Source organism: Cervus elaphus, chromosome 20 (assembly GCF_910594005.1).
Source record: "Cervus elaphus chromosome 20, mCerEla1.1, whole genome shotgun sequence".
Lineage (NCBI taxonomy): Eukaryota > Metazoa > Chordata > Mammalia > Artiodactyla > Cervidae > Cervus > Cervus elaphus.
In genome coordinates, this window is record NC_057834.1 from 94,894,007 (window position 1) to 94,907,000 (window position 12,994).

The window sequence follows — 12,994 nt, forward strand, 5'->3', positions numbered from 1 at the left end:
TTTATCTACTTCTTCATGAGTCATAAATAACATAACTGTCCATCCTTAAATGGCTTCTCACAGATGCACATTCATAATCAACACTATATCAGATCATTCACACCACAATATATGTGACTAATGAAAAGTTAAGTATATTTAACTGCCTTAAAATGATTAAATGTTATAATAGAGTTAAATCTTGAGTTTAGAAAAATAATCCCTTATGTTGTAATTTCAAACAATGCACAGATTTTTTGGGGGAGTGTAGGGGACCAGTTCTAGACCTTCACCAATGCCCCTTAAATCTGACTTAATACACAGTCATGTATCTTAGTTCTGAATTTTTAAATAAAATATTTTACTTTTTACACATCTGTGTGAACATAAGGGAATTAGAGAGCACAGCTTAGTACACTGTCATAATGAATATTAAATACTGAAGTTTAGTTTACATGCAAAATTATTATCATTGTCATTCTTTTGAAAGAGACAATGATCTCATCATTTGCTTAACTGAATTAGTATATTGATCTTGTATATGCCCTAACACATGACATACTGCCACAATTGCACATCTTTCTAGAAGGGACACCTATGTGTTCCATGCACTTTTGATGTTCTGTCACACTGTTGAATCAAGCCTCTTACTTCTTGGTCAGTGAGATAGGAGACTACATCTACTATATATATGTTAACAAAGAATTTGCCCTTGGGAGAAGGAAATGGCAACCCACTCCAGTGTTCTTACCTGGAGAATCCCAGGGACGGCAGAGCCTGATGGGCTGCCATCTATGGGGTCGCACAGAGCCGGACACGACTGAAGCAACTTAGCAGCAGCAACAACTACAGTAAAAAAAAAAAAACAAACAAGATATTGATGGACTTGATGTGGAGAGTAAACTTGATGTACAAGTTTATCTTTGAATTAATCACATGCTTGCTGTACCAAGACAATGATTTTAAAAAAAGAAAACTCAGTTTCCTTTCTATCCATATCTGATTTATCACAATTCTGTGCTCTTAAAGGGAATACAGCTGTGATACCCTATTCATTTGCAATAATTCCTGTTTAATAATAGACAGGTTTTATTGACTTCTAACTCAGCACAGAGCATTATAAGCATGTTCCATGAAGTGTTTGCCTATAGAGCAATCCTATGAAGTAGGCACTATTTACTTTTCAGATGCAAAAACTGGAGTTTAGAAGTGTTAACTAACTCAGATGGTGAATATTAGAACCACTTTTGCTTGACAAAATGTGGTGTCTTTTATGAAGACAAAGTGGGCCTTTTTATTAATACTACAGTATGTTGCCACTGTGTAAATGCTTAAGGTCTTGAGGAAGCAGGAAATACCTTATACATTGGATTATTTTCATTCTCTGTGAGAGTTTACCAGAGGTGTAATTCAATGTGAAAATTCTTTATGCCATGAGTCATGAAGACTATATCTATATTACAGTATTTTGATTTTTTAAAAGTCCAATTAGATAAATATTTAAAAATTTTCTCTTAGTAATAACATGGAGTTCTTAGCTTTCTTTAAAATCAAATTAGTCATTGAAATAAGGACATGTGTACTTCATTGAAAGAGTTTATTGACCTTGTGATCCATTTCTGTGAGATCTATGGAAACCTTAGAAAGATTTTCAGGTTTCCTACCCTGAGTTGCATCTTATCTTCAGGAAAGAAAGTCTTCAACTATCATCATCCTCATTTGTAGCAGTAGTATATTAAGCAAGTACATCTTTTACATCATGTGTTCTCTGGTAGATGCTAGAAACCTTATTTTATTTTTCTCAGAAACTGTCCCTTTGACCAAGTTTGCCATAGTGTAGCTGACAAAGTTCAGAATCTAGACCAAGGTCAACATGCTTATTTGCCACAGTGTTTTCCTATGTAGCTCCTCTAGGATGGATTTCTTCATGATTCACTTCTTATTACTACCCCTCATTCTTCTTTATTGTTTTAATTATTTATCATGGCACCTTTATCATTGTCCATCATTTTGAGGAGGCAGGGTGGTGATCAAACGCCTTTGAAGTTCTAAAGTTTCACTGTAGCTAACTCACTTCACTAAGGCTATTAAAGTAACTCTCTGATTCACTCATTTTTTATAGTAAGACTTTGTACAAAACCAAACTTCCCGATCAGGATGGCAAGAGGGGAAGAAGGTCTCTGTGGCTATTATCATGTAACTAAGAAAGCCTGAATCTTGATTAGGCTTGTTGGGTGCCAAGTGCAGAGGTTCTGTTGCTTGCACCTGCAGAGCCTGGAGTTTTGGGTAAAGAACCTTTAATTATCTTCATCCTGAAATGACTGGCTAAACAATGATAGGAAATATCCCACTGAGTAAATGAGAAGGGAAGACTCCTTTTCTATGAGCATCTAATCACACAGGTGTTAAATATCCCTTCTTGACCCTTTCACTGCTGGTCTTCCTGAACATCTGTTCTTTGCTGTTCCCTGCATTTGTCTAATAACATTCATCCAAAACTGAATTTTTTGTCCCCTATACAATTGCTTCAATTTATAGCCATATACAATTTGATACAAGGGTAGGATGCCTAATTTCAGAATTGCAAAGGAATCCAGAGGATGTCACTGTACTCATGAATTCGAGGAATCCAAGTAATCACCTTCTTTGCCGCTGTGGTGTAATTAAAAGTTACATTTGACTAGAATAGCAACAACAACAAAAAGATCTCCATAGAAAGAAAAAAAAAAGAAAAAACAGTTCCAGAAATAAAAATGCTTGTATATGCACATGTTTACACTCCTACTCCTACTTCTATTCCAGGACCAAAATTCACAGAACAAAACGATATGATGGGGAAAGAAAAGCTCTGGGAGCAACTACTCAGGTTTTATCATTTGATTGTCTTTTCTAGGAGGAGCCCAAGATGATTTCCTAAAACATGGACCATTTCAGGGGAAACTGAGTGCTTTGTACAACTTTACCCAGCACACATAAAATTCACTGTTATAGCTCCAGTTAGAGATGTAATTAACCATAATTGTTGTGAGATATATATTTCTGGCAAAAAAAAAAAAATGGCCATATCCTTCTGATGCAAATAAATACATAAAACTCATTAGTCCCTTATAGCTCATGAGCATGCAGAAGTTAAAGCAGTGATGACTGCTGACTTGAAAAGTCATGTATCACATAACAGAAGGTGTGGAATAGACCTTCTCCAATGGTCTAAAATATCCAGAATATGCCCTACAAAATTTTTGGCCCTCAAGAACTCGGTATAAAATGCTCTGTAATTCTGTGGTCTCATAAATTTGGGAACGCTCCATACTGTGAGATTCACAAGGAATACATGAGCATCACAGTCTCTGAGATACACATAACAGAAGATGTGGACTAGACCTTCTCCAATGGTCCAAAATATCCAGAATATTCCCTACATAATTTTTGGCCCTCAAGAACTCAGTATAAAATGCTCTGTAATTCTGTGGTCTCATACATTTGGAAAAGCTCCATACTGTGAGATTCATAAGGAATACATGAGCATCACAGTCTCTTAGATATGCTCTAGAAAAGAAAACTATTGGGTTTGATTAGACATTTCAGTGGCCACAGAACTCTTATTTATACAAAGCAATAGGATTCAGAATGGTGTAAACTTGGAATTTCACTAAACATGTCTTCTCACTGCCAGTTAACTAAAATGAGTTGACTCAAGTCCAATGTGACCAATGATCTATTTAATTAAATTTTCTCTCAATTCCTGCCTTTTCTATAGCTTGGCCAATGATTTTCTCATCATCCTAAAGATTACTACAACAGGCTTCTAGCCATTCTGCCAGTTTCCTCTTCTGCCTCTCTGCAGACCATGTTCCACACAGTGGCCAAAAATCTGTATAAAATGTTAATCAACTCATGTCATACATCTGCTCAAAATCTCCACAACCTCATCTTCTTAGAATAAATTTCAAAGGCTTTACCATCAGCTACCAGACCCTCTGAATTTGAGTTCCAGCTGCCTATCCAACCTTCTCTTCTGGATTCTTCGGCTCACTTAATCTGCTCAAGTCACATTGACTGTTTTGCCGCTCCTCAAACCTGTTAAGCATGTTTCTACCTTGGTGATTTCCCCTCAGGGTCTTTGAGTTTTCTTCTTTTATTTTAATAATTTTCTATAGAAAACCACATGATTTCTTTCCTCACATCATTTAATTCTCTGCTCAAATTCTCTGCCTTATCAATAAGTAGCTCTGTAACTCCACCACATAAAATAACCCACCTTGCATTCCTTTTTCTTTCATCTTGCTCAATTTCCATCTTAGTTTGTATCACTCCCTTACTGTTTATTTATTTACTGTTTGCACATTTGTGTACATGTATGCATACATACAAACTCAAGAATCTTAGTCTTATGAGACCAGGGATGTTATGTTTTTTATTAATGTAGTCTTCAATAAAAAGTACCTGTTGATTTGATGAAGGAATGAAGAATAAATAAAGGGATGGATCTACTTCCTCTTGTACAGTCATTTTCAAAAAAGGCAGAATAATATGCATAAGGGTTCATTCATGTCCCAAAGAAAAATCAGTACAGTTCTTAAGTTCAAGCTTATAATTTTAGCCTCAAAATGAAATGTATTTGAGCTTCCCTTTCCATATTGATTACTTACACCCCATGGCCCTTTAATTCTCTAACACATAAAACACTCTGAGGACCTTTTCTTACTCACAGTGTTAATTCCTATTTCATTCTTTATCTAGGCTTCCATATGTCATATTAGTATCTTTCTGTTTTTTAGTATCCATTTCAGCACCCGTGAACCCTCTAGACAACATGATTGTGTCCCTTTAACTTGTATGTTTACCAAGTGTTAAACCATGTGCACACTGTACTGCATAAAAGGCTTTTAATGACAAATTAGATTTTTATTTAGGTTCATTATGCCTGGGTTTTCAGGCCATGTTCCGGATTTCATGGTTTTGTTTGTAATGAGTCATGGCCCCCTTGACAGACAAGGGAGTAATTAAACTAGCTAGGTTTTCAATAGAAACTTGTGATGGATCTCCTGTTGCATATGTTATTTCATCTTCAATAATAGTTGGATATCATAAAAGATTATGGCCTCATAGTGTGACAGAGAGAGAAATACATGAAAGTCTGTGAGAACAGAGTGAAAATACAATCTTACCTATATCTCTTACAAGCAAAACAGTGTCATAATAATTGACAATAAGTGAGTTTTTATTTGTAGATATCTTTTGTATTGTTATTGCCTGATGAGGGGGGATGTGCATCTTTACCTAACAAAGTTAAAACTTATTAAATGGTTCTTCATGTTGAATTAGAGAGTATGTATGTGTTTGTATTTGTGTATATATAAATGTGCTTATGTATATTCTTTCATTTTCTTATTCATACATCTCAAAATTATTTTTCACCTAGTTATTAGCAAAACATCTATAAAAATATTTCTTTGCAAATATCTTTCTAATTGAGCTTACTATTAAAATTAAAAATACCACAGAGAAATAGAGGTGCTATAAATTCAAAGTAAAGAATCACCCTTAACAGAAAATGATTAATCTGCTCAGGTATTTTTAAAAGGAAAGGCAATGTTCTGTTGGAAGAGTGTTTACAGTTTTTATATTCACTACATATTGAAAAATCATTAAACTCTGTACCTTTTTATTGCTTTCTAAAGAAACTTAAAATATATCCAAGGTGCACACTTAGTCAAGTCTTTTGTCTGAATGAATTAGTATTTGCATATTCCAGGTTCCTGTTATATTGAACTTTTTTTCATAGTGTTATTTGAAATACGTACTATGCTAAATGTAGACTGGTAGAAAAGAAAATATTTATGGAAAAATAGAGGCATACAAAATGGGAAAAATAAAATAGGAAAAATCTAGATGACCTTGCAATTGGTGATGACTTTTTAGATACCAAAGGCATAATTCATGGAAAAAAAACAGTTGATAAATTGATTAGAATTTCTGGCTCTGTGAATCACATTATCAAGATAATGAAAAGACAAGCCACAGACTGAGAAAAATACTTGCAAAAGATGCATCTGATAAGAGACTGTTATCCATAATATATAAAGAATACTTAAAACTCAATATAAATAGTATAAACAATTCAATTAAAAAATGGACCAAAGAAGATGTATAGATGACAAACAAGCACATGAAAATACACTTCACATTATGTCATTAGTAAAGTGCAAATTAAAATAGAGATACCACTACAAACCTATTAGAATGAACAAAATCTGAAACACTAACTCCAAATGCTGATGAGAACATGGAACAACAGGAATTCTCATACATAGTTGATAGGTATGCAAACTTTGGAAGGCAGTTTGTAAGTTTCTTACAAAACTAAACATACTCTTATCCTATAATCTATCAATTTTACTTCTTGGTATTTACCCAAAGGAGTCAAAAACTTACATCCACACAGAAAAATGGATGTTTAGTGACTTTCCATGTGATTGCCAATGCTTAAAGCAATCAAGAAATTCTTTAGCAGGTGGATGGATAAATAAACTGTGGTACATACAGACAGTGAAATATTATTCAGTGCTAAAATGAAACGAAAAGACATGGAGGAAACTTAAATAAATTTAAATAAAGCATATTACTAAGGAAAGAAGTCAGTATCAAGCCAATATGAAACATATGAAACATGTTATATGACCCCAACTACATAACATTCTGAAAAAGGCAAAACTATTAATAAAAGTAAAAAATCAGTGATTGCCAGTAATGGGGAAGTAAAAATGAGTGAGCAGATTTAGGAGGATTTAAAAATAGGATAATTTTAAAGGCAGTGAAAATATTTTAAATAAAATGGCTTATGGGTACAACTCCTAAACTCATCTACTTAACTTTTGAACCCATCTCAGTCAATGGGTATTTCTAACCTCTACCTAAGCCAAACAAAATCACCCTCTTTTTTTTTTTTACATCTCTCAAAAAATCCTGTTGGCTCCAACTTCACAACATACCTCAAAGCCAGTAACTTTCCACTACCTCAGGTGCTACCACCGTAGTCTGAGCTGCGAACATCACTTGCCTTACTCACTGTAGCCGCTTTTATCCTGGCCTCATGATAATCTTTTCTCAACACAGCAGCTTGAGTGATGTGATACTTTTAAAAGAAAAGCCAGATTATGTCCTCCCTGTGTAGTAGTTCACCATCTCATTCAGAGTAGAAATCAAGTCCTCAAAATTGCCCTCAAGTTCCCATCTAATCTTCCATCCTTTGGCTCCATTTATTATTCAGGGTTCTCACAGAAAAATAAAGCCAATATATATGTGCATATCTACATATACATACATACAAACAAACATATATACACATATGTATATGTTAGTCCCTCAGTCGTGTCTGTCTGTTTGTGAACCCATGGACTGTAAGTCTGCCAGTCTCCTCTGTCCACAGAATTCTCCAGGCAAGAATACTGGAGTGAGTAGCCACTCCCTTCTCCTATGCTATTTTTAAGCATCATTTTGTGCCAGACACTGTTCTTTGACCTCTGAATAAGCAGAGATAAATCAGATATTTATCCTGCCTTTAGGCAGCTGACAAGGAAGCCTGGTGTATCCATCATTACAAGACACAAAGTGTATGTTATGAGAGATTTAGAGAAATTATTCTGAACAAAGGAGAGCTATTTCCTGCCAGAGCAATAAGGAAGAGTAAGGAGATGGTGACCCCAAAATTTGGGCCTTGAATCTGTGGAAATGGGGAAGAATAGCATTCCAGGTAGAAGGAAACACATTTTAAAAAAGCACTAACATGATAGGGCGTAAGGAAAAACATAGAATAGGAAGAGCTCAGACTTTGAGTCAACATGCCTGACATGAAATCCAAACTCTGCAGCTAAGTAGCTGTGTGACCTCAGACAAATATTTAACCTCTCTGAGTTTCAGTTCTCACATTTGCAAAATGAGGATAATACCGTTTAGCTTAGAGCATTACTGTGAGGAAATCATGAACATAAAGCACGGAGCCACCATGACTGGCTCCCAGCCGTCACTCAGAGAATGAGAGCTATTATTAAAGTGTAGTTTGACTGGAGTACAGATGAAGTGTTCCCCTCAACAATACCATTTTTCCAATAGGAAGCAAGGCCAAAATGTATTGCATTTACTCTGCACTCCCTAGGAACATTTGTCTATTTGTCCAACGTGAAAAATGAAGCTGAAAATAACTGGTCTCATATGAGAAGCATAAAACACTGAAAATGTGATGCATTGGTCTATCAGGCATAAGATTGCTTTGAATATAGAAGGAATAAAAATATGTGTGCTATATTTCTGTTGAAGATTATTTTAACTAACCCGCCCGTTTCTTTCTTTCTTTGTTTCTTTTTCAGTTGCTCCTACAATTCAGGAAATTAAATCTGGCACCGTGGCCCCCGGACGCAGTGGATTGATAAGATGCGAAGGTGCAGGTGTGCCGCCTCCGGCCTTTGAATGGTACAAAGGGGAGAAGAAGTAAGGACTCTGTGATTATTACTCTGTTTCAAGCACTTTGAGCTAATGGGTTTGTGTTTCAGATATTTACTTTAAGCAGTTCCTTTATCTGGCTTGAATGATTCTTAGCAGCCTTCTCTGGAGCACAAAGAGGCCCACGTGGGAGGGATGAGTAGCTAATAGCATCCAGAAGAAATGTCCACTTTGGTTTATGTGATCTCAGAAATGCCAGCAAATTCCCCATCACTGATGCCTTTCATTTCTTCCCCTCCCTTCGGAGCCAGCACACCATTGCTCTTTCTGGAAACCATGTTTACTTAGGAAATAAACCAGCTCTTAAAGGACTTGGGCCCAGCTTCCATGAGAGCACTCCAAAAGCAATCAGAGCTGCTGACTCTGCCTGGCTTCCTTGATCAGCCTAACCCTTTTACCTGCCTCCCGCTCCCTCAAGACACTTTAACATTTTGTTTTTACAGAATATGGCATTTCAGGTATTCTATCACTAAAGGGACTGTAGAGGGATAAATTGCATGGTTGAAGGACTAACGAAGGGAATTTTAGGGCTACTCTAACATCAGCTCTATGTGATTGTCCCCTTGAGGTGCTTCTGAAAGCCTTAGCAAGAGCTGTTGAACAAGAGGAGACAGGACTTAAGGACTTTCTCTTTACTTTCAACCAGTGGGCTCATTCAGACCTCTTCACCTGTTCTTATCAAGCCAACAAAGAAGAATGGGACCCCTGTGGATTAAATGGAAGATGTAATGGAAGATGTAATACAGAGGAGAGGATATCCTCTATTATATATATGTGTATATAATGGCTTCAAAATTAAGGAGGGAATGTATTCTAGAAAATGTTAGCTTGGACCATATGAAATTTACACTTTTTTTTCAGTCAAAAAGGCTAAATATTGGCAATCCCATACTGTTCAACATAAACGTATGGGGTTTATTAAGTGTCATGTCTCGTAACTAATTACAGCTAAGCATCTGAACAGAAAACAGGTGAAATCACATAAGAACTTAGATGTTGCCACATGGATGAAAATGGATGTGACATGAGTAGGTACTTTGTTTCTTAAACTGTAATCAAAAGAGGTTTTATGGGAAATATTCTCCTTTAACATCAGCCTTAACAATAAAACAATAAAAGGTATCCCCATAACTATCTCATTTGTTTTGGATAACTGATAGTGGATTCAACTAAAATTTTTTTTGCAGTTATTTTATATGCAACCTCTTCTACAATTTGGGCTACTTAATTTCTAATTCTTTTTGCTAATTAATTAATGCTTTTATTAATTTGAAATCTTGGTGGCTTTTGGAAGCTCCCCTATATTTTTATATACCTAAAATTAGATAAACTCATCTGTGGTCACCCTCATCCCAACCCTACAAGATTATATATCTGGCAATATAACCTTCCTCAGATTTCCAGGTTAAGAAGTTTTCAGTTTGTGATGATTGGTGAACATCTAGAAGCATGGTTCTCAATCCTTTGAAAATTATGAAACCCTTTGTTCAAATATAGCCCTATTTGAAAGCCCACTAAGTAACATCTGTGAAAGTAGGGGTGAATGGAGTCCCAGTTCTATCTACTCAGAGCCCCCCTTCCATTAGGATGTCCTTGTAACTCCTTCCCCCATCCCTGGTTCTCCACAAAGCACACTTTTTAAAAAGTGGCTTAAATTATTTTACATATCTTTCAAATTCACTTTTGAAACTGTGTCATGCCTTTCTGAAAGGTTAATGAGCAGGATTATTCTTAGTAGCACAAGTGAGAACTCCTTTGTTAAAGTCCATTTTATTTCTACTATTTTTTTTGTGTGTGCTATATCTCTCTCTTCCACTTTCCTAAATTCAGTGACCATTGTCAAGAAGACTACAACAATCCTCACCCCACTTGCTTGGCCTATACAAAGACAGAAAAGAGCCAAGTGGTGTCTGCAGTCGTGGTTTCACTGTTTTTTTGTTTTTCCCAAGTGGGGAGATGGACTATAACATTTCAAAGGAGTTTAGAACCACTGCTAAAAAAAGTTGATTAATTCTCCCCAATCAGAGCCCTTCCCTAATACACTCATTCACAGAAAAAAATCTAGCAGCTGTGAAAATCAAATGCACTTTCAAAGGCAAATACATATTTTATTTAAGAATGAAGTATACATTTATCATTTGTTAGAGTTGTATTTGAAGAAATATCCAAATTCTCAAATACCACTAGAATATATAAATCTATCTTCTCAAAATTACAAAAAAGCAAATTTGAATATATTTAGGGAGTGAGAGAAAGAAAACTTCTGCTTGTTGAATGATTGTTGTTACACTCACTAAGTGCATCCACCATGCTACCTTCAGGGTCCAGGATATTTTAAATATTTATTTTATCAAAATGAAAAGCTATCTATGTGATAAGCACTAGCTGTTTAACATTAACCCATTTTATTTTCACAAGAAAACCTATAAGAAAGATAATATTTTTATTCTTACTTTTTGCTGAAGAGAAATCAAAGCACAGTGTATTTATAATAAATACTTTGCATAAGTCTATAGTTAATGACAGAGCTGGAATTTGAACCCAAGAAGTCTTGCAAATATTCAGACGGAGTTCATGGATTTAACCTCTATACTGTGACACATAGTATAATCATGGGACCTCAGGATCTATCAAAAATAATTTGAAGTGTCAATGTTAAATGCCAGGATAAAAGCATTTCAGGTAACTTATCAGTTAGCAAAATAAGACTGCACATAGAAACACTCGCTTATACTTTCTCAACTGGTTTAGTCAAAGACACAGAAATAATGGAGTCAAGATAACTAGACAGAAAAGAAACATATACAGCATGTTTTCAGGTTGTTTTCTTGACCTCGAGGTTGTTAACAGGAGCATGAGGCTGTCAGAGACTCTCTTGGAACAGAGCAGAGTTTTTACAAGATCTGGAGAAGTTTTATTTTCTTAGTTTTATTTCCTTTTATACTTGAGGCTTACAGAAAAATATTCAGAAATAACTTACTCTCTTCATATACTTTTGTGCGTACATGCTCAGCTGTGCCCAACTCTCTGCTACCCATAGCCCACCAGGTTCCTCTGTCCATGGAATTTTCCAGGCAAGAATACTGGGGTAGGTTGCATTTCCTACTTTAGGGGATCTTCCTGTCCCAGGAATCAAACTCGTGTCTCTGGCAGCTCCTGCATAGGCAGGGGGATTCTCTGCCCCTGGCACCACCTGGAAAGCCCATGTACTTTAAGAGATGTTTATAAAAATTGATCTTGCTTAGGTCAAGATTTTCAAAGCCAGATTTTCATTCAGATAAATATGAGCAAATAAACACAAACAAATAGGAGGAAATACCTGATCATCTCTAATCTTATCTTTGCCTATAGTTGTACCACATCCTGTAAAATCCTCTTCTGTGCACTAACAATCTGCTTGAAAACTTAAAAAAAAAAAAAAAACAAAGACTCTGCAAAATTAAGCATAATTTATAGACAAGGAGGAAACATTACCAAGGATAACTTACTTTCCTGGACCTTTAAATTCTATCTAATTATTTTTCAGACCTCTGTGAGGTATGATTTATTATCTTCAGTTTACTGATGATGAAACTGAAACATAAGAAACTTAACTTGTCTAAGAGCACTCACATAAAAGATGCTGTCAGGACACATTTTACTTTTGTCAGCCTCTCAACCTATGTTCTGTCGTTTGTTTACATTGCCCTTATTAGTTTTCTGTTGCTAAGTAACAACCCAAAATTTAGCAACTTCAAACAGTAAGCTGTTGTTCTCTCAGTATGTCTGGGTCAGGAATCCAGGAGCAGTTAGTGGGGTATGGCTCAGGGTCTCTCACTGGTTCCCGTCAAATGCCACCTGGTGCTGGTCCTCTGAAGGCTTGACTAGGGCTGGAGGATCAGCTTCTAAGACAGCTCACTCCCACGCCCCACAGACTGGTGCCTCTTATTGACAGGTTGTTTAGTCACTGTCTTGTCCAACTCTCTCGCAACCCCATGGACTGCAGCCCACCAGATTCCTCTGTTCGTGGGATTTCCCAAGCAAGAATAATGGAATGGGTCGTCATTTCCTTCTCCAAGGAATCTTCCCAACCCGGGGATCAAACCCAAGTCTCCTGCCTTGGCAAGTGAATTCTTTACCACTGAGCCACCAGGGAAGCAACCATTACTGACAGAAGGTGTCTATTAATCACTATAATAGATCTCTAAATAGGGCTGCTTGACGTCTTTATAACAAGACAGTTGACTTTCCCCAGAACTAGTGATTCAAGACGACACCATAGAAGCTGTTCATGACCTAGTCTGAGAAGTCTCTGTCATTTCTGCAATATATTATTGGTTACAAAAGGTGACGCTATTCAAAGAGGGAGAGATTACAGGGGAACATAACTATTAAGAGGTGAGAACCATCAGATGCCATCTTCAAAGATGTCTGTCACACTGTCTCCCTTATGAATGATGTAATTGTTTATACATTGGAAATATTAGTCATTTGACCTTTATACATTGGAAATATTAGCCATTATAGCAATGACTAA

General features: G+C 36.1%; 1 protein-coding gene across 1 annotated transcript in view; it reads left to right on the forward strand.

Moving 5' to 3' along the window:
* NEGR1 (neuronal growth regulator 1) overlaps nucleotides 1-12,994 on the forward strand; it is a 963,216-nt gene that overhangs the window by 733,076 nt on the left and 217,146 nt on the right. The window contains exon 5 of the mRNA XM_043877871.1: nucleotides 8,346-8,466. Within this exon, the coding sequence (XP_043733806.1) occupies nucleotides 8,346-8,466 (121 nt within the window). The remainder of the gene's footprint in view (nucleotides 1-8,345; nucleotides 8,467-12,994) is intronic.